Raw genomic sequence first — 20,710 nt, 5'->3', positions numbered from 1 at the left:
ATTACTGGGGCCATTTCGCTTCTAATTAGCACACGTCCAGCGTGGACAGAGCTAGCGGCCGGGCAGGAGAGGGGATCGGACAGGCATGGCCAGGGGGAAACAAAGAGGGGCCCGTCGGCCGTAATTAGGCCGGACAGAGTCCCGCACTGTTCCCGGCTGGACATGAGGTGGGGGCCGTGGCCACGATGGCGACTGCTCGCTCCACAACTTGCACACACAGCTCCTCAGGTCGCTAATAAGCCCCTAATTGCCCCCCCCCCCCAGTGTAAGCCAACGTTGCACCCACCACAAGTATTTAGGGGGCTGGGATCATTTCATCATGTCTGACCCGCATTGAGATGCTTGTGTTCATACGGTTCCCGACACCTCAATAAAACTACTTCTGGTGTTTTCTTACAAACAGCTGGAATGACTTGCAAATGTTTACCGGCAAACGGGTTTTGATTCTACACGTTGACGGCGGTAACGGTGAGCCGGAGATGCGCCAGCATTATCCCACCAATCGCCAGTCTGGGGCCTTCCTGGGCCCCTTAATTAGCAGTTAGCGTGAGCGGATCTGCCCGTCGCCTCATTAAGCCATGCCGTTAGTCTGCTCCCGAACGCACCATTGTAAGCGCGGCATGAGAAAACCGGACCTGCCAAACTCACTTTGCGTCAGCAGTGCGTCTCTCCCCCTGGCAGCGCACTGGGAAGAAGGGCCCGCCTCCTGCTTACACCGAGCTCAGTCCGGTCCCGCGCAGGGAGCTCCAGAGCGGCTCACTTTCTCGCGGACGGCTCCCCTGGACAAGGACCGATGGGACTGTCGCTCTCGACGTTTCAAAATGGCTCCCTCACACCTTGCATTTCACATGAGGAGCTCTGCAGGTGGAAGGTCTTTCGGTGAAGGACCTGCTTCATTATATCATCATTTCAATGACACGTCAACCTAAAGGAGAGTAAACTCATTAAGCAATTAGTGCTACTAACTACTACTGGGCTATGTAGCTTTTTAATACACCCCCCCCCCCCCCCATGACCACCACCTCCATGCAGGAGTTGCAGTGATTGTCAGGTAGTTAAAAGGAAGATTGCTCCAAAATAAATGGTGTAACTTGAGATACCTTCTAGGGGATCAGGGAGCCTGGAATACTCTGGTCTCCTGTCCCCCATCAAGTGAAAGAGCTGGATGTCAAAGTCAAAGGCCTGCAACTTTTGGGGATATTATATCCTTTTTTTTTCTTAAAACTTGTTGACCTTCTTTTTTTCCCATCTCCACGGTGACGATCTCAGTTTAGTTTCCCAGGTGTTGATAGGTCTGATTCATTTGGGTGAAAGTGGTATCCATCAAAGTAACGAATTCAACTGAGCCCGTGCGGCACATTTATCATATTTAATATGTAATATTTAATATAATACGGAGGCACTGGGAAGCAAACATGAGTGATTCTTCATTTAGATTGCAGGCGGAGAGTGAAAAATACAACCTATCAGGCAGCTCATTACGGCGCGACCTTCCGGGGAAGTGAAAGGTCTTTGCATATTTGAGGAGACCAGAGCCAGCTAATCATCTCCTGCTAGCTGGATGAAGATGCCTCACGGTCAGAACAACAGGTGGGAGGCCGTCTGCTATCTTTTGTGGTTCTGTGGCAGGGTTTTGACGCTTGCTGTCAAGGGAGCTGGAGGAGGTTAGTTGTTGAGCAGATATGGACTTCTGTCTTTTTATCTGGAAATCTAAGGTTACTGTTATTTTATTGTATCCTGGCCCGGTCCATCACCCTGTGTCCCGGTCCCACTCCTCAGGCTCAGTCCAACTTCACCTCAGTCACCCATCATTGTAATGCTCTGTTTTAGTTTGTTGTGGTTTGTTTTCCCACAATGCAGTGCAAGCTGACACAGGTTTAGGAACCTCACTGTCTGTCATCCTCCCTCAACACCATCCTGCTCCTATGTCCACACGCTGTATTTAACTGTTTGGCTGCCGTTCGCGCGTCCAGCCAGGAGCCACGGACGCTGGATCGTCCGCATGCAAATGAGACGAGGAGACCTCCGAGAAGAGGTGGAGAGGAGCGGGGCGAAGAGGGGTGGGGTGAAGCAAACGAGTGCGTTTCCGCGACAGCTGTTCGTCTTTTAATCTGTGGCCGTCAGATCTTCTGCTGTTTGATGGGCCACCCAATCTACACGAGAGACTGAACTAAATCTTCCCTTAATCTACAGCCTTATTAGTCCAGCCCCCTTTTATGCATGTAAATCAGGGAGCAGTCGTTTTCGTGTGTGGGTGGATTATTAAGGGGGGGAGGGGGTTCCTGCTGACGATAAACAACAAAGCCACCGCAGATTACAGCGGAGCCAGAGCAGGAGCGGGGACCGGCAGTCACCGCGAAATTGACAGGCTGCCGTGACCGGGGGTTTAATCGGCACTCCGGAGCGTCGAGCCGCGAGTGAATAGATGCTTTTGTCTGGTCCGCCTGATGTGTCATTAGCATATCACGATAGCATTGATTTCTTCATTATCCGTAATGAAATTTCCACTTAATGGCTTCTAATTAGTTTCAACTGGTGATCAGGTAATTGCAGTGGCGAATTATTTTTCCCCCTCCCATCCTCTTGTTTTCTTCCCCTCTTTAATCACCCCTTCTGATTTAACCATTTGATGTGGAGAAAAAAATGGCTCTAATTTACATCTTGGTTTGCACCAAAGAGAGTTTTGCTGTTTTATACTTATCTTGATGTAATTGGCAAGTAATTTCATGTGTCCTGGAAGGCTTTTTTTTTTTGGGGGGGGGAAGGGTCACTCAAGAGTAGTTGTTGTTTTTTTAACTAATTCATATGATTACATCATCTTGAATATTCAGCACACTAATATGTTGTGTATTGTGTAATTACAATATATATTGAATATTAATAGCACCACATTGGAAAAATGTTTAATTATTGAATGCACATTACAAGGCCTGCTTTTACATATTTCTGACAAATTCGACAGCTATTCTTTATTATTTCAGAAACCGTTCATATCCTATTCTTTAATTCTTGTGTCCGATAGCTGAATGTATTTACAGTTCACACCGATGCGCCCTAGTTATACCGTCACCCAAATGCGTATCCGTCCCATAGCTCATTTTCATACAACACCTGTCCTGCTCTTGTAGGAAATGTATGCCCCACAAAGCACATCGACTCTGTAGTCATGGCGACAGACCAATATCACCATTTGCATGTGATAGTAATTTAATGCTGTGACATAAAAACGGCAGACAGTGTCGAAACCGTACAGGTTTTTTTCGCTTTTCTAAATCTGATTAACCCCCGGACTTCAGACGGGATTATAGTGCATATTTTCTCTTTATTAATACCCTCTATGTGAATATGACGCAGGCTCTATTTTAGACTTAAGCCATATGCCCACCTTAATTTCCTACGTCTCTCCCGTTTTAGTGAAAAATAATGCATCGCAAAAGCAACGGGTTGCATCTTTCATTAGGAAACGTGGTGTGGACGCGCACGTGCCGGGCGCGTCCCGTTCCGATCCCGGTACAGCCTCGCTCTTGAGCCGTGCTGCCCAAGCGCGTGGTATATAAATCAGCGCCGTTTATTTATTCATTACCACATGGCACCTCGATAAGATTGCTGTTATCTCCGCCTCCTACGAAGCCCTCTGCTTATTTCCATAAATTATCTCGGCGTAATTATATGTCCAGATGTCCAAAGTGTACCACAATTTAACTCTAAATGAACGAAACGCGGATGTAATTTAATAACAGCTGATTAGATAGGATTAAGACTCTAAATAATAACATAGCCATGAAATGAGTGGATATGTGGCAAATGCGATGTAACTATGCCACATGAAATAACCTCTTATAATCCACGCCACTCCACGGGTCACAGACAGGATCTGCATCAGATAACGCGTGGCGATCTTTGACATTATTTCGCCATCTACCGTAACCTCACGCGACCTGCTTATCGCTGTTTCATATCCAGCTGTTAAACATAATCCTCCAATTTCTCTGGCGACCTTGACTACGCTAAGTAGGCCTACATATTAATCAACAAGTGCGCTCTAGTCTTTCCTGCTTATTTACATGTACTAACCACAAATCCGCTTCCTTTATCAATTAAATTTCTTGTAAAAAATATAACCGATTAACCGTTAAGGGAAAATAAAACAAATGCTTTTTTTTGGATGACGGTGTGATAAAGAGCAACGTGTTACGAACGAAAAAGTCAATTACTTTAGTGGGATAGCTACTCATCATTGTGAAGTAATGCCGCCCGAGGAAGATTATTGGCAAGCAGATCTTCTAACTGACGATGTTAGGCGTGGCTGGAAAATACGGAAGCTTATAAATTACATTGGGAGCAAATGAAAGTCAAGAGAAACCTAAGCACCATGTGTTCGCTTAGCTCTAATTTGATGGTCGCTTTTAGAGACCTGTGATTTTGTGGCAATTTTTACGTCGATTCAGTTAAATTAAATGTTCTCCGCAGTAATTGCTTTCAATGTTTGTCTCTGCGAGTTAAAAACGGCCGGATTTCTTGCTCATTGATTTACTACGGTATCTGGAGGCGTAATCGCAATATGGCCTTTTACTTTTATAAAAAAAATATTAACGATTAAAAGTTTTAGGATAAATATCAACAGATGTATGATACACGCTCAGACGGACGCCATGTACAAGACAACAAAAACAATATTTAGTATGCAGCTCGAATTAGAATATGCTAATGAATTGCAAATGAATTACACGTTGGGGATTAATGTTTATGAGCCGTCTTTATCCAATTAATTAGTTATTCCTCTTTGATTGGTAATTATCGCTTGAAATACTGTCTAGAATCTGAATTCTGATGTGTTAATAAAACCTTTCCAAAAACTCAAACATTTGTTTTAGACAGTTTTAAAATATAATGCTGCAGCTTTTTTTCCCCCCTCTGTGACTGATTTATTATTGATTAATATAAATAACAATTGTGCCAACAGATTTGCGAAAGATATACATTCAAATATTTGGATCGAAATATGTAAAAGATAATAAAGGGCGAATTTAACTACTAAAACGATAATAGCGATAAAGCATTTTGTTGTTTGTTTTGCTTAACCAATTTCTAATTTATTTGGGAAATGGAAATGCATCTAACAGCAATGATTATGAATGAGCTCGCACAGCTTTATTAATCTGGAAAATAGGCTATAAAAAATTAGGCAGTCTTCTGTCAAAGGCAATGTCACACTGTCACCAGAGGGGATACAAATAAATAAAAAAAAACTTGCATTGCAGGTTCTTCCGTTGGCAAAACAGGTGAATTGCGTTTATCGGGATAATAAAAGATTTATATTAAGGCCTTGACGAACCTATTACGCGAAAAACTTAAAATTATTTGCATTTTATATTTTTCCTGGGAAAGGTGTTTTACATTTTACCTCAAAAGGAAGCATTAGCAATAAAGGATTAATTTATTATTCAAATCAAGTCTGGCCTCGGCCTGAATTGCTCCAAATTAAGCTGATTTGTCACAAAATGAAGACTTTATTTTGCGAAGAGGATCTTTTACGACCTGATGAGGTAGGGATTATGTTTGCCAAAAAAAAGGAAAAAAACTGGGAGACAGGGAGGGGGTTTGAGATGAGGCGTATAGTGAAAGTAACACTCATTGATTTTTTACTTTGCGCGTGTTATTTCATTAGTGTGACGAGCAGATCTACGACGTAACCATCTTAACCTTTTACATCTCTGTGTAAGCTAATTAGGTAAGATTTAAAAAAAATTATAATCACCCTTTTAGAAAACCAGAAAGATTTATAAATTACGCATTGAATATATCGATAATGCGAAAACACTTGCTTCCATAGAAAAAGAAAATATTTTTTAATTTCGAGTATGGCTAGCGGTCGATTGTTTTTGCTGCTTCTTTTAAACTGTGCTTTTCAGCCGGATGATATTTTGCATAAACGACGAAGCAATAATCTGGAATTTCCATTAAAATATTAAAAATAAGCAGAATGCCTTCGTCTAAAAATAAGTACCGTTAATGTTCAAAATGCCGTAGCAGCAAAGCTCCTGCAATATAATTGCTTGGGATTGCGCCGTGGATTAGAATAAAAAATGGAAATAATCCACCAGTAAGACAAGTAAAAATAACGATATACACAGGAATGATAACCATAATTATGGAATCTGCAAATAGGTTTGATTACATACTTAAATGTATTTCATTTGTATTGTCAATTGTTCGTTTAAATTGTTATTTATACAATTAGCTTTCCCTTTTTCCCTTTTTCCTTTCCCATCCCATCCTGTTAATTTTTGTGCGGTCTTCTTTTTCTAACCTTTAAAGTTAATTATCTGTCAAGACAGGAATCCGGATTGGGTTCAAGACCACTCTATACATCTCGAGCCACTTGATGTTTAGAAAGCATCTTTCACTGTCCTCCATGTCGGACCGATCGCTTGTTTAACATGGCGCTAACAAGATACTATCTTGCGTTTTGTAAACGACGATTATATTATATTGCTCCGTAACGTACTACGTAAGCATTTGATTTCCAGCATAGTTACATTTCATTTGCTTAGGCCTCTGCATGATATGGATTTTCTGACTGTTCCTGAAGACATTAATTCTACATACAATTACACGAAAAATATTGGTGAGGCTTTGGACGCAGGAACACTGACCCGTACAGCTGTCACCTCTGGAAAGACATCAATTATCCGCTTATGATTCGCTTCAAACCAATCGTGAAATCAGCAATCCATCTATTTGCTTAGAAAGCACCTAAAGATAATACAGAGAACCAGTTTGGGCCTAGTAGTCCGTCGAATACTTTGCAATATCGACCGATTTATTGTTAATCACAAATAACTGCAAATATCAGTAGACCGTTTTTCCTGAATGGAAAACATCGGGTTACCGTTTCTCATTAACGCCAATCTGAAAGTTATTAATTCTGTAGAAAAAACATAAATGAAATAGCTACTCGTTTTCTATCTTCAATTAAATCGATGTACCTGCGAATTTCGTGTCGATCGGTTTAATTTTACAGTAATCATTAATACAGATTATAAGATAAGGTCTGTCATTCTTAGTCCCCTTTACCTTTTATTTTTCACTTATTTTAAATTTTGAATTTTACCTCAGTAAAAACTGACTGGCAGAATACTATTTTAATTTTGATAGCCGCTGCCATAGTCTTGATGTACGGAAACTCTTTTCGTTTTGTTCAGTCGGTAAGTTGTATCCTCCGACTCCCCCCCCCCCCCCCCGAACTGTTCTCTATCAAATTCATATACGTCAAACGGGTTCATAGACCTAAGGAATGAATAAAGTGGTCGATTCTCTCTAAATAATGTATGTACCAACATTCGATGCCGCTTACTTGTGAGAGACCGTTTTCTCCCGAATTCCTAATTGCTTTCTCGCTGCTGATTGGCTGCCGAGTTCTGACCCTTGCTGGGATGGACCTGTTGGATAAAAAGGGAATTTCTAAAGGGATAATATGCATTTCATAGTGAAGAGTGCACTAGGGACCGACCTGTGCAGAGGGAGATACGAAGCATCATCAAAGACACCATGACAGGCAAAGAAGGGGCCGTGATATCGGAGGGTTTAAATAAGTCTAAAGCGGGCTCGCCCACTGAGAATGCGATGCCAACCAGCCACCAGCCGTCGAAAAACAGCACGACCCACACTCCCAGGTGCACAGGATTCGGAATCCAGGAGATTTTAGGCCTGAATAAAGAGCCCCCCTCGGCGCCGAGGAGCACGCTGGAGTCTCTGCCGCCCGGGGCGCACCTGCTTGCGGCCAGGTCCATGCTAAGTCCCGCCAGCGTTGGGGTCGGGATGGGATTAATTGGCCCAGGAGGAATCCCCTCGTTCTACAGCCAACCTGCATTTTTGGAGGTCCTGTCAGATGCGCAGAACGTCCACCTGCAGCCCCCTAACAGAACCACTGGTCCGCTGGACGCCAGCCAATCTGCCAGTTCAGGTACCCGTTCGTTTACATCAATTAGGCTATTAGGGATTCCTGCGGAGACTAAAACCGCCTGGTTGTGCTGTACTGTATTTGTGATCGTGAACAATATTTCAGAGAATAGCTTACTTCGTGTTTTTAAAAATTCGCTGTTAAAAAAATCCTAAAAATATATTTTAAATATGCATTCGATTCGTTCGTTAAAAATATTACCCATAAATATGCATATTTTCACTGTCATTATCGCTAAGCAAAAACGAATAGTCTATTGGAACATTTACAAATTTTAAAACAACAATTAATATGTGAGTAGTTATATTTTTATATGAATAATAAATATATAAAGGATGCAAATGCAATTTCAGCTTCACAGATCGAGCTTATTTTTTAAATTCTATTTAAAACTGTATATTATAATTCTAACATAAAGGGTATTTGTAATTTAGAACAATTATATCAAAGAATGATTTATGGTATTGAACGCTACACCTACCGCGTGTAACATTTGTTTGGTTTTCTTTAAAAAATCACTAGTATATGCTGTATTTGAAAATGTATTTTCTTTGAATAGCCAGATAAATACAGTTTTTAATCTTTATCTTCTACAGATTCTGACGATGTTTCATCTAGCGAACGAAAATTATCGAAGTCTTCGCTGAGCCAAAGCAAGAAACGAAAGAAGAGGAGGCATCGGTAAACTATAGAGCGTCACTGTGAAACTACGCAAAATTCGTTATTCGTTATATGTCTGTATAAATATGTATGTGCGTGTGTATATATTAAATCAACTTTCTTTAGGCATTTTTAAAACTATTTTACTTTAGTTCTTCATAAAATCAAATTAATAATATTGATTTTATGCATTTTTTTACTCTTTTTGATTAGGAATAAAATATACCTTTAAAGTACATTATATAAGTGTATAGAAAACAGTTTTATTGTTTTATGATAAATATACTTAATATAACGAAATTAACATTAACATTATTTCAATATAGCAAAATTAAATTAGGAATTTTTTATATGAATTCGACATAATTTCTGCTACGTCAGAAATTTTACATTATTTGAAGGAATACAGCGCGAATCATATAGGGGTCTAATTAATAATGAAATTTCGTTTCTCCATCCCGTGTGTATTTTACCGAAATCCACCTGGCAAAATTGTGCAGTCTTCCTTGCACCACAATCCTGGAAACCTTTCAGAACTTGTTCGGTGGTTGCATCAAATTTAAGTAATACACCCTGAACCGCGCACAAAAATATATAAGCGGTTTTTAAATTAACCGATGCTCATTTTATTTGATCCGCCTTTCTGAAAACCGTGTTCTTTTAATCTAAATGATAATGATGAAACTACAACGTTGAAAACGAGTTTGCTCGTTCGTTTGCATCCGCTAGGCTAAGTAAAGTTTCGTTTTAAATAGACTAGTATTTGATTTGGGTGTTTTTGTCGTGGCCGGACTGGAGCGGGAATATTTGTTTTCTCGAATAAATCCACAATTTTCACGTGATGGAATAACACCGTGGCTGTGGGTAAGCATCGTGGCATCGGCATTGTTTATTTGCTGAAAACCCTTTATCCCTACTGGTTTAAGAGAAGTGGGACCATCCGCACTTTATTCCTCATATATTGTATATGTGGAAAAAATATGAAACGCAATTTTTAAAGGATCAAACCTGAACTCTGTGAAGGTCGTTTCAACTATTTAGCAGGTGATTACATTCTATATAAAAATATATGAGTTTTACATAACAGTTTTAATACGTTTCATAACTTTAATAGGCCTAACTGGCTTGCATTCGATATTTCACCGCATCGGGTAAAACACCTGTAGGCTATATATGCTGTTAATTTTGAATTACTTAAGTAAGACGTGTGACTGCATGCTTTAATTAGTACAACTGAATATCTAAAATAATATCTGCCTAAATATTTCGTATTTGCTCTCATTTACTTTCAAGAACCATTTTCACGTCTTACCAGCTTGAGGAACTGGAGAAGGCGTTTAACGAAGCACATTACCCGGATGTGTACGCCCGAGAAATGCTGGCCATGAAGACAGAACTACCTGAGGACAGGATACAGGTACAGCATGCAGGATTGCCTGTCTGCTTGTTGAGGGAGGGGGGAGCCTATCCATATATGATTTCCCTTAGAAATAATCATTTGACAAACGTAATACCACTCAAATGAGATTTTGGAAAACAGCGATATCACGATTAGGCTATACATTTTCTAGAAGTTTCCACCTGTTCGTTTGGCTCGTATATCACATTTCGCATTTCTGACACAAGTGGTATTTATATGGAAATTTTGTGCAAATTCGAAAACAATGTAGAATCAAAGAATTATACGTGTTCACATGTAAACAGTAGGCTAATTAGGCCTATATGTGAAAATACTGATTATATTAATGTTATATATTAATAGTATATGTGGAGGTATATTGCTGTAATATTTATTATATAATATTGAAATATTTCAAAACAATGTAAAACAACATACACGTAAATTAGATGTCCGTGCGCTTTATGATCTATTAACGTCTAGTAGTATTAAGGAACCCTGTAAGCCATCACAAGTTATACAAAAATAATTGGCAAAAGATGCCAGACGGTAAAACTGCCTTCTGTTAGACGTTACTGTCAACTTTTCCCGGTATATCGATTAGCGTTCAGTGCCTCGTGTCCTCTCTGACTCTTAAAAAAGATTATTTACTACCCCCCCGCAACACTCCGCGGCCGAACTTTCTCATCAGGCGCAAGTTGGATGTAATTTTTCCCCCAGACCAGTGCTAACGACCTAATCACGCAATGAACGCTGCAGCAGATTGGAGGAGATTGCGGGGTGACCCAGCCCATCCGTGTGTCAGATTGCCTTTTAATTCCACTTTCATTACGGCTCTTCGCGGCGAAATAAAAAGAAATAAATAGCTTGCCGAATTAAATAAATAATAAAATGAATTCGACCCTAAACAAAATTAACACCCAATTTTCTCATCGGGTGTAATTAGTTAAATCAGATGAGCTTTCCACGTTCCCCGGGGGGGAGGCCAGCTCTAGACGCGAGGAGTTAAAATGAAATAACTACATTGAATTAATTAGCATGGGTCAATGGCGGAGTTCCCCTGGGCCCCGCTGGTTTAATTTCCCGTGATATTTGCGCGCCTGTCGACCATCGATTGGGCTTGAAATTAACTTATTTTTCAATCAGCCCTCGCGTGCCCCAGGGGTCGCTTTGCCTCACGTTTCCCTCTCGGTTCCCTTTGAGTGCTGGAGAAGCAATTTTTCATCAGGAACACATCTCGTGTACGAGATAGAGGCTATCATCGGAATTACCCGAAAAAAGGCTCTAAAACGGTTTTGATCATTTTTAATTTAATACCCAACACCCCTTCTACACACATACAGGCAGAGGCAATAGCACTAAAGCATTATTCTATGGACGCCCCCCCCCGCCACCCCGTTCGCAATTTCTGTATCCCTTACATAAGCATCTATGAAAGTATGAAGGCTAAACACTGCAGGAGCAGAGTGAAAATCAATTTAGACAACCAGCCATCTAACTGGGAGCCCCAGGCATCGGCGGCTGGTGGGGAGTCAGACGCGCGGTGGCGTAAACAGCCTGTCACTGAGGGGTGGCGGTGTTGGTGGAATTACTTAATGTGCATCCTGTGAATGTGAGATGGGTTTGTGTCTGTGCAATTTACATGAAGAATGACTAACAAATTACACACACACACACACACACATACCAGCAGTCAAAAGTTTTTGCATGCCACAGGTACCACTGCTGATTTTTTATTCTTGTTAAGCATTGGAAAGTTGAGTAAACAACTTTAAATGAAAATATTTGTCAAATAAATCAAGTTTCCTTTATAACATGGAAAGAGTCCGTAAAAGAGCATGTTTGGCATCCTATTAACTGCTTGTGTGGTGATGGCATTGTCAAATGTTTTTAAGAAGAGGATATAGGTGAGATGTGTGTCTTAGTGTTAGTGCAAGGCATATGTGTATGTGAGCTGTACACATTTGTGAATATGCATGTGTATAAGTCTGCATAAGCTTACGGGTGCCTCCCCCCCCCCGCTGTGACCAGCTTCACAGGGCCATTTTAAGGGACGTCCTGACACAATGCTTATTTAGAAGTGTCATCTTTTGCCTGCTGGGGCTGTCGACACACACACACACACACACACACACACACACAAACACACACACACACATGCTCACTGCCTGGCATAGTGAGCCAACTTTACATCTGTCTAAAGCTGTTTCATGTGCATACTTCAGCTAATATAAAACCTAACTGATGTGAATATAGCTGTGTGTATAATTGAATAATGAAAATTCCACAATTATATATGAATCATTCAAAATACGCATCTGATTGTCTTGTGGGTCTTCATCTAGGTTTTATTATAATTACCAGTGTGAATTGACTGGTGTCAGTGTTTAGATGGCCAGTGTACTGGTAGGTTGCTCTTCATGACGCGTCTGTGGCTCCGTTAGCGTCACTGTTGTTGTCGGTTGTTCTGGGTGATGTCAGTGTTACTCTGGACTGTGAGACTGTCAGTCGGTGTTCATGGCAGTTATGCTGCTCCGTTACTTGATTTGGATCCATACTGATGTTCCATGGTGTCTCCACACAGGTCTGGTTCCAGAACCGTCGGGCCAAGTGGAGGAAGCGGGAGAAGTGCTGGGGCCGCAGCAGCGTGATGGCGGAGTACGGCCTTTATGGCGCCATGGTGCGCCACTCCATACCTCTGCCTGAGTCCATACTCAAATCAGCTAAGGATGGCATTATGGATTCCTGCGCCCCCTGGCTGCTTGGTATGTAATTGCACTCTTATGCTGATTGTTCCCCATTTCCACTCCTTCGCTCGTTCCTCTGTCCATCTGCACCCTAAATCAGTCATTATGACATTATAGTAGGTTCCTTCAAAACATTTAAAGGGAAACAAGTAGACAGAACAGTTCAGTGTGTCACATTTGGAGTGTTTTGGACCACAGTGTGTGCTAAATGGATAAATGTGAATGTATATATAACTTCCTGTTGAAGTTCTCGGCACCAGTTGGTTTTCCTTTAAGGGATCGTGTCTCCATGTTTTGGAGATTCTGAACAGGATTATTTCGGCACCTATGACTAGCAATGTCTTACAGAATATCGCCCTGGCTAATTGAGTTGGATAATGAGAATCCCTCGTTTTGTCTTGAGAGTCAGTCCATTGATAAGCAGAAATCAATGTGAAGTTTGGATGAAATTCATTCCAGCTGGCAAGTGCAGGTGCACCACACACACACACACACACGCACACACACACACACACACACAGAGAATCGAGACAACATTCGAACGATCCCAGTCCCCCTCAGCACCAGTGCCTGTTTGTCTTAGGACTATCAATTACTGAACCGTTCTTAAGAGTAATTAGTTGAAATCACAAAGTGCAGAGTTTGCAGAGACTGACTGCAGAGCTGAAATTCAGACAGACACCTCTGCTCTTGCTGAATGATTGTAGTAATCTGGGAAGAAGGCTCTCCTACCACGCAATTTCCTGAAAAAGCCCAGAGTGGACATGAAAAGGGGATCTCTATATATATGTTTTTGAGGGTCTGTGGATGTAAGTTTGTGTTGAGTGTGTGTATATATGTGTATACTGTATATGTGTGTGTGTTTGTATATATGTGTGTGTGTGCGTGTGTATATATGTCTATGTGTGTGTGTGCGTGTGTATATATGTCTGTGTGTGTACAGTATATATGTGTGTATATGTGTGTTTGTGTGTGTGAAGTTAGCATGCTCTCCCTGTCTCAAGCAAGTTTTCTTCTGCAGTCCAAGGGCATACATTTAGGTTATCAGGTGTTTTTATGTTGCTCATGAAGTATAAATGCTTACCAGTGTATGTATGTGCCATGCACCGGACTGGCATTCCGTCCAGGGCGTACCCAGCATTGTGCCCTGTGAATCCTGGGGTTAGCTCAAGGGGTTTCCATCACCATTTCCAGGGGTCGGAATGTGGATGGGTTTTAATCCAGCCTGAATAGTGTGATTAGTTTTATTTTTCATTGTGCGTTGCCCTTATTTATAATCTCACAGATAGGATGAATGGAAAAACATGAGCACTAAAACCTGATATTTCCTGCCTTTTATCTGATGGGCATTACAGCATCAGGCATGTGTGGGTACAATCAGACTGAGTGCTGCTCCAACTCGTTACAGTGAGGGTTAAGACAGCCAGTCATCTGCATCTATATTTTAGAAACTCACTCATAGGTTTGCACGTATTTGTTTAAGTGTCAAAAAGTATATGCATTGATACACACATGCATTTCCTCACCTGTCCCTCAGATCATTTCCATTCCTTCTGTGCAACTATTATGGCACTTTTCCACTGCCACCAAGAAACCAAGCCGTAACGGACCGGTTCCATGAACTGGTGCTTTTTCCATTTCAAAGTATATGAGCTACACCAAGCCGTAGTCAAGCCGCTGATATGACCCTGCCTAGTTCCAGGGTGGAAAGCATGACCAAACGGGGTTGGTTGGTCACCACCATCTCATTGGTCGAAATTCACGGAGATACCAGTGTTCTGCTTGTGGATTATCTTAAGAAAACAGCATATATTGTACAGAATATATTATTCTTTATTAGTAGTATGGCACATCACAATGCATTCCTGAACACTTGGAACTTGAAAATTGCTGCTTGTAAAAGTACTATAAAACAGCTGATGGAATGGATTCATAATGCAGATTATACACAAGCGAATGCTAGTGGAAATTAGCACACAGAAATAAAGTAATGATAATTGCACATAGTAAATCATGGTCTACACCAGGTGAGCAGTCTATATGCATCTCTTCGATCTTACTTCACTGTTGCTCTTCAGACTCAGCAACACCTTTACCAAGCTGACCCTGCTGCAGTGGAAAACCAAAGCGAGCTGGAACCGCACTGTGTGGTACAGCTTGGGTATTGGGTTCCTGTATGCCAGTGGAAAAGCGCCATTAGTGACAATCGTATTCATGAAAGACCATTTGAAACATCAGGAGATGCAATGATGTAATCATCAGTGATGTCATACCCATACATTTGTATTGTTCAGCAAAAAAACAAATCAGTGAATGTGTCTGTCATATTGTAGCTTACTCTGGACTCTTTCTTTGCTTACCATTTTCAGTTCAAGATGGCTTTCCAATGACAGGACGCTTGTCTAAATCCAAGTACCCACAATTCTTTACAGGGATGCACAAAAAGTCTATGGAGAGTGTGGCTGCCCTGCCAGCTGGGAAGCCAGAGACCATCCCGCCTCCCGCCACCCAGAAAGCGGACGAGCGGGAGGCAGAGGGGCGCATGGCGGAGAGCAAGTCTCCCATTTCCAAAGAAGAGCTGAGGGAGAACAGCATCGCGGCTCTTAGGGCTAAAGCACAGGAGCACAGCGCCAAGGTTCTGGGGACAGTGTCGGGGGACGCACCGGGCCGAAAGGTGGAGGCCGAGGTGCTGGACGACAGGTCCAGAGATGAGATAAGCCCAGCGGAAGAGGACAAAGGTCAATAAGACCGGCACCTTTTCGAAGGGATTGACTGTCTGCTACTTTAAGAGTCCTCGCGAGTGCACCTACACCTACACCTGTGTTCTGGTGCACCCAGACCTATTGGACTCCCTACCTATTACAGTTGTACATGTTCCCATGTTTAGTTTTTTTTTTTTTTAACAATCAGGTGTCTCAAAACAGCAATCTGTCTGTCTTCTCTTTAAAAGAATGACTCAATTGCCAGACACAGAAAAGCAATTCCTGTAAACAAATCACATAAACACATCCTTCAGGATTCACTTTACATATGATGAGAAAATTCCAGAGTTCAGGTCCAGAAAGTAAAAATCCAGAGCTAGACTTTGTGACTGTGACTCGTTATAGTCAAGTTGACTATAAAGACTACAAAGACCAACCAGTTGAGTACTCTGTGACTGTGACTCTTTATTGTCAAGTTAACTATAAAGAGTCACAGAGTACTCAACTGGTTGGTTGAAACAAAGTCTTGGTCTGGATTTTTATTCTCTGGACCTGAACTTTCCACCTCTGGAAATTCCCATTCACATCCCACTAATGTATGTTAATTTTCATTCCAGTAGCATCCTGTCTGCATTAGGGCGTAGGATATTATACTACACATGGCAAAGGGGACCCATGTGTTGTTTTAATTAGTTAGAAGAAATGATCACATCTTTGGTGAACAAATCAGCAGCTAGTTCGCTCGGTCAACCCCAAAATAATACCCACATCCTTTGCTGCATGGACTGTGAATGAATGCGATTCATTCCTTGCAGCCTGGGAAACACAGAAAGGGAGGGAGCCGTGCGAAACGTACGTGTTTCTGCCTGGAGCAATGCTATGACAGCATTCAATGGCTAAAGATCACACAACATTTTGATCAATTTCATCAGCGACAGTCTCATTCGTAAATAGCATTACCAGCAAGATGGACATAAAAACATTTGTAAAATTATTCTAGGCATGAAGAAATTATTTAAAATGTCTACTTCCATAGACACCCGGGACAGGAGTCAGCCTTTAGGACAGACCAAGGAAACTTCTTACACGTTGTCTTTCCTCAAAGAGGAGGACATTATTTTCTCAGTCATTGTGATATTATCACCTCCTCCAGGGGAAGAAAAACTACAGTCAAGAGTCTTCATCCTTCACACAAAGCTAAACAAGGCTTTTGTAATTTCTCTGATCTTTTCACGAAGGCGGTAGTGACTTATTGGTTTTAGAATGTACTTTTATGTAAATACTGTAAATATAATTGGGGAAGGGGGCTACACACTTACTAAAATGATTAAAGTTGTACTTTAATGTAGTTAAATAACCGTGTTCTTGTTTTGACTTTCTGTATAATAAAAATAAATGCCGGTTGATATTTAGACTATTTCCGTTTTTATTTCTTGTCGGCATTTTGACAGTCAGCGGGTTTCGTACACAAATACCTCAGATGTGCTACTGCTTAAAGCACTTGGCATCGAAGAGTTCAGATCTTAAGATTCGAATTAGTTAAGAAGGATAAACACATTTTATATACAAATACTTTTAGTTATCAATATTTAAAAGCAGGGCTACTAAAACAAATACAAATAGGCCTATTTTTTTATTATAAGCTTAAAACAGATATGTATTTATTTATTGTGAACTCCATCATACACAATTAATATCGCATTCATTTAAAAGTTTTTCCTCGAGATTAAGGAACGTCTATTATTATAGAGTGACTTTTTTTACGACACCTAAAATGCATCACCTACAATAAAGGTACGTCTGAGTAGCAGTAAGAATAATGATATCGCCATTATTATTATTAATATTATTATTATTTTATTATTACGGTTGTTATTGTTCTTCATGTTATTTTTTATTATTTGTTCATTATTTTTTATGTATATACTTTGTTAGCTCTTTTATACTGTTCTATACTATTATTTATGATTAAAAAGAATCTACATATAATAACGACAACGATAGGCTCTCAGCTTGGGGTATTCGTATGAATCCGGTCGCGTTATGTCCGGTCGTATAATTTACAATTATGAATAAGGTGGTTTTGCATGAATTCTCTTCTGTGGAGCTTTGTTCCGCTAATCTGTTTGCCTAATTTTTTTTACAGCCGCCCAGGTTAAATTACCTTTAATATGACGTAACCCCGCAGTTTTTTTTTTTTTAAGTAAAAATACAAAGAAGATTTAAACCCCGAACACAGTTTTGATCGTAAAATTTTAAAAGCATAAGTGTTTCTGACAACATAATCGCTTTGCGGGCGTTTAAACGCGATTTGCCAGTAACACATAGCCAATATTTTTTTAAACGTATGTTGCATAAGCGTTATTATTTATAAGCGAGATCATTCATACAGTTGGAAGCAGATGGAAGTTTCACAGCGGCCAACGACTCTGGTGAGTATACAGAGATACACTTAAATCCAAATTAAGCAATATACTGAGTATTATCAACTCACTCATTGTCCATTTAGTCGCTGACAGGCGCTGGTAAGAACTTCTGACATCGTTGCTGACAGGCGTAGCTGTAAAATGAACTCGAGTTTATACCCAGCTGCATGTGGCAATATTGTGAAAGATATTTGGAAATGAGATTTTCAGTCCTCACTTTTGACGATACAGGCCTATTATGTTTCTATGTTGGGTGGCAGTGTGGTGCCGTCACCTTACACCTCTGGGACCCGAGTTCAGGTCTCTACCAGGATTCCCGGTGTGTGGAGTTTGCATGTTCACCCTGTGCTGTTGTGGGGTTTCCTCTGGGTACTCCAATTCCCCCCAGCAGACCAAAAACACAGGCATTACTGGCATTACCAGCACTGCCCGTAGGTGTGACTGTGCCCTGCAGTGGGTTGGCGTCCCATCCTGGGTTAATCCCTGTCTTGTGCCCAAAGGCTCCAGATCCCCCATGACTTAGGTAAGCAGCTGCAGAAAATGGATGAATGTTTCTATGCTGTGAGATTTTCATGAGATATAATGGCATTTCACTCTTCATACCAGTTTTATTATTTTATACCTAAATTCCCTAAAAATAGTTTAAGTCTCAGTCAACACTAAATGCAGCATTACCTAAGTTAAAGTAGGCTAACCTTTACATTATGTGTTTTCTTGTAATAGGAAAATCCAATTAATTTCATGATCAGCAAAATATTGTGGCATCGCTTTAAATCTTTCCAGGGTTTAACCAACGAACATAGTTTTCCTGTAAAAATATAGACAGTAATGCACACATATATCCATCCATCCATCCATGCATTTTCTGAAACCACTTGTCCTATTCAGGGTCACAGGGGTGCAGATCCTATCCTGGAGGTTACTAAGCACAAGGCAGGGAATAACCCAGGATGGAGAGGCAGCCACACACATATTTCTTATTTAATTTTCTTTAACGTGGTTTGACAAACACCGGACGTTTGTGGCAATTAGGTAGGCTAGTGCACAAGATCTCCGAATCTTTTGAGAGAGATGTGGGTGGAGCAGTATTTTTGATGGCACATCTACAGGAATAAACAGGTCGCTGGTAAGCCCCACCCCGTCATTGTGAGGAAAATGCCGGTAGCAGATGTGTGCTGAGGATTAGCGGCGATTATGTCATATATATAAAGTGCATTTGAAAAGCAATGGCTGTTCTGGATGTTACATTAATGGGCTGCTCCTTTTACAATGGCAGCGTATGCCTGCTGTAGGACCTACAGTGCCATCACTTTGTGAAATCTGCTGATCAGGGCTGGACTGGGATTATAATCGGCAGTGGTTGTTGGGGTCTCCCACAATGAGTGCTGGGGGTTTCTCCACGATTAATTCTGCTGGCCCACAAACCCATGAGCCCACCGGGAAAATGCCAGATGGCCAGTCAAGCCATGCTGCAGACCCTCATGCCCATAGAAATGTAGCTGTCACAAGTGCTAGAGGGGCTTGGATGATCAGTGGAGAAACTTCACCGTTCAACTTGTTGCAGAGAAAGAAACATTGTTTTTCATATTCATCACAATCTGTAGCCTAAAATTAAATACAAATTAAAATCCATTTCAAATTGTAGATCTAACATTAAAATTTGTGTTGTGTTGCATGAGATTGTGTGCTTGCAGATAAGGAACAGTTCATTTTAACTATGCCCATACCGCATGATATAAAAAAATTCACTTAGCAATATTTGTATATTTTGCAATAAATATTGCAATATCTATAAAACAAAAATGAGTGATACACTGTCAGAACAGGGACAAACAGGTTCGACAATGGTTTTGACCCACAAGCAGTGAGACTATTCAGTAACTCATCAGACTATTAGTGTGGGCAATTTGCACATTTTATTTTTTAGTGATATATATATATTCCTGTCTTGCTATTGCCATTTACTGTCATACTTTATTTCTCTTATATATTACCATCACTTACGATAGGTGGCTCTCAGGCATTGTCATTTCATTGCCTGCATCTACCGCTGTTTGTTGTACTGCTGTGCATTGTCTGGCTGGTCAGAGCCTGGGAGGATATCCAGGCAGATGACAGTGATGGAGGAGCCTGTGAGCACCAATGCTCAGCATTGTGCGCTGCTCACTCTCATTCTCCCGTTCCTGTGTCAGCAAAGCATCAGCCAGCATATCTGGTGCTTGCAGCTAAATGTGCTGCCGATTTTATCAAAGACCTGAAATTCCACTTCTGACACCATTGCGGTGAATAAGGGGTCCATTTCACCAAAGGAGACAATTTCTTTTTCCGACAGCATATTGGAAGTGTTTAACTAGTAGCAGCACAGACGGGGAAGCCAAATGTTTACACAGCACTTACACTCAGGGTGCACGCTAGTAAAAACACGCTAGTGAAAGACTACACGGTTACGGCATTTACTATTCACAACGTAAATACACAAACACACATTAAATTATGAAATGACACACAATAGCAAGGCATGCTGTCAACTTGAATAATGAAGATCTTGTTGTCTGCCCCCAAGGCGTCAAAATATGTTAACCCAGTTATAACTCTGTTATATTCTGTTATTTTTACTATCACGCTATATAAACCTCCCCCCCACCCCACCCCGCGCAGTTCTAATAATATCAATCAAACTTATTGCTTATTTAATCAACAAATCATAGTTCACATTACTGTTAGCCTAGCCGATGTTAAAAGCATTTATTGGTACGGACTTCTTTGGAGATCCTGCCCCCTTGTGGCCAATAGTAATCATTGGAGGAATACCC

The 20,710-nt window shown here is 41.0% G+C and overlaps 1 protein-coding gene across 2 annotated transcripts; it reads left to right on the top strand.

Annotated features, from left to right (window-relative positions):
* Nucleotides 1-7,257: 7,257 nt before the first annotated feature.
* vsx2 (visual system homeobox 2) lies at nucleotides 7,258-15,643 on the top strand. Of its 2 annotated transcripts, none has more exons than XM_023828267.2 (5): nucleotides 7,258-7,966; nucleotides 8,560-8,644; nucleotides 9,917-10,040; nucleotides 12,607-12,787; nucleotides 15,202-15,643. In XM_023828267.2, exons 1-5 carry the CDS (start codon nucleotides 7,552-7,554, stop codon nucleotides 15,513-15,515), a joined length of 1,119 nt encoding a protein of 372 aa, XP_023684035.1. In that variant the 5' UTR covers nucleotides 7,258-7,551; the 3' UTR covers nucleotides 15,516-15,643. The 2 variants fall into 2 exon arrangements, with proteins under 2 accessions (XP_023684035.1, XP_072555059.1); XM_072698958.1 differs by having other exon boundaries at nucleotides 15,139-15,643.
* Nucleotides 15,644-20,710: the final 5,067 nt, after the last annotated feature.

Source organism: Paramormyrops kingsleyae, chromosome 14 (genome assembly GCF_048594095.1).
Source record: "Paramormyrops kingsleyae isolate MSU_618 chromosome 14, PKINGS_0.4, whole genome shotgun sequence".
NCBI classification, from domain to species: Eukaryota; Metazoa; Chordata; class Actinopteri; order Osteoglossiformes; family Mormyridae; genus Paramormyrops; species Paramormyrops kingsleyae.
Note: the sequence above shows the minus strand (reverse complement) of the source record. Positions and strands in the feature narration are given on the sequence as shown.

Excerpts from the sequence above, each read along its gene's own strand:
- vsx2 (XM_072698958.1), top strand. The coding sequence starts at position 7,552 with ATGACAGGCAAAGAAGGGGCCGTGATATCGGAGGGTTTAAATAAGTCT. Across the intron at positions 7,967-8,559 it reads CAGCCAATCTGCCAGTTCAG|ATTCTGACGATGTTTCATCT; the intron begins GTACCCGTTCGT and ends TATCTTCTACAG. Across the intron at positions 8,645-9,916 it reads CGAAAGAAGAGGAGGCATCG|AACCATTTTCACGTCTTACC; the intron begins GTAAACTATAGA and ends TTTACTTTCAAG.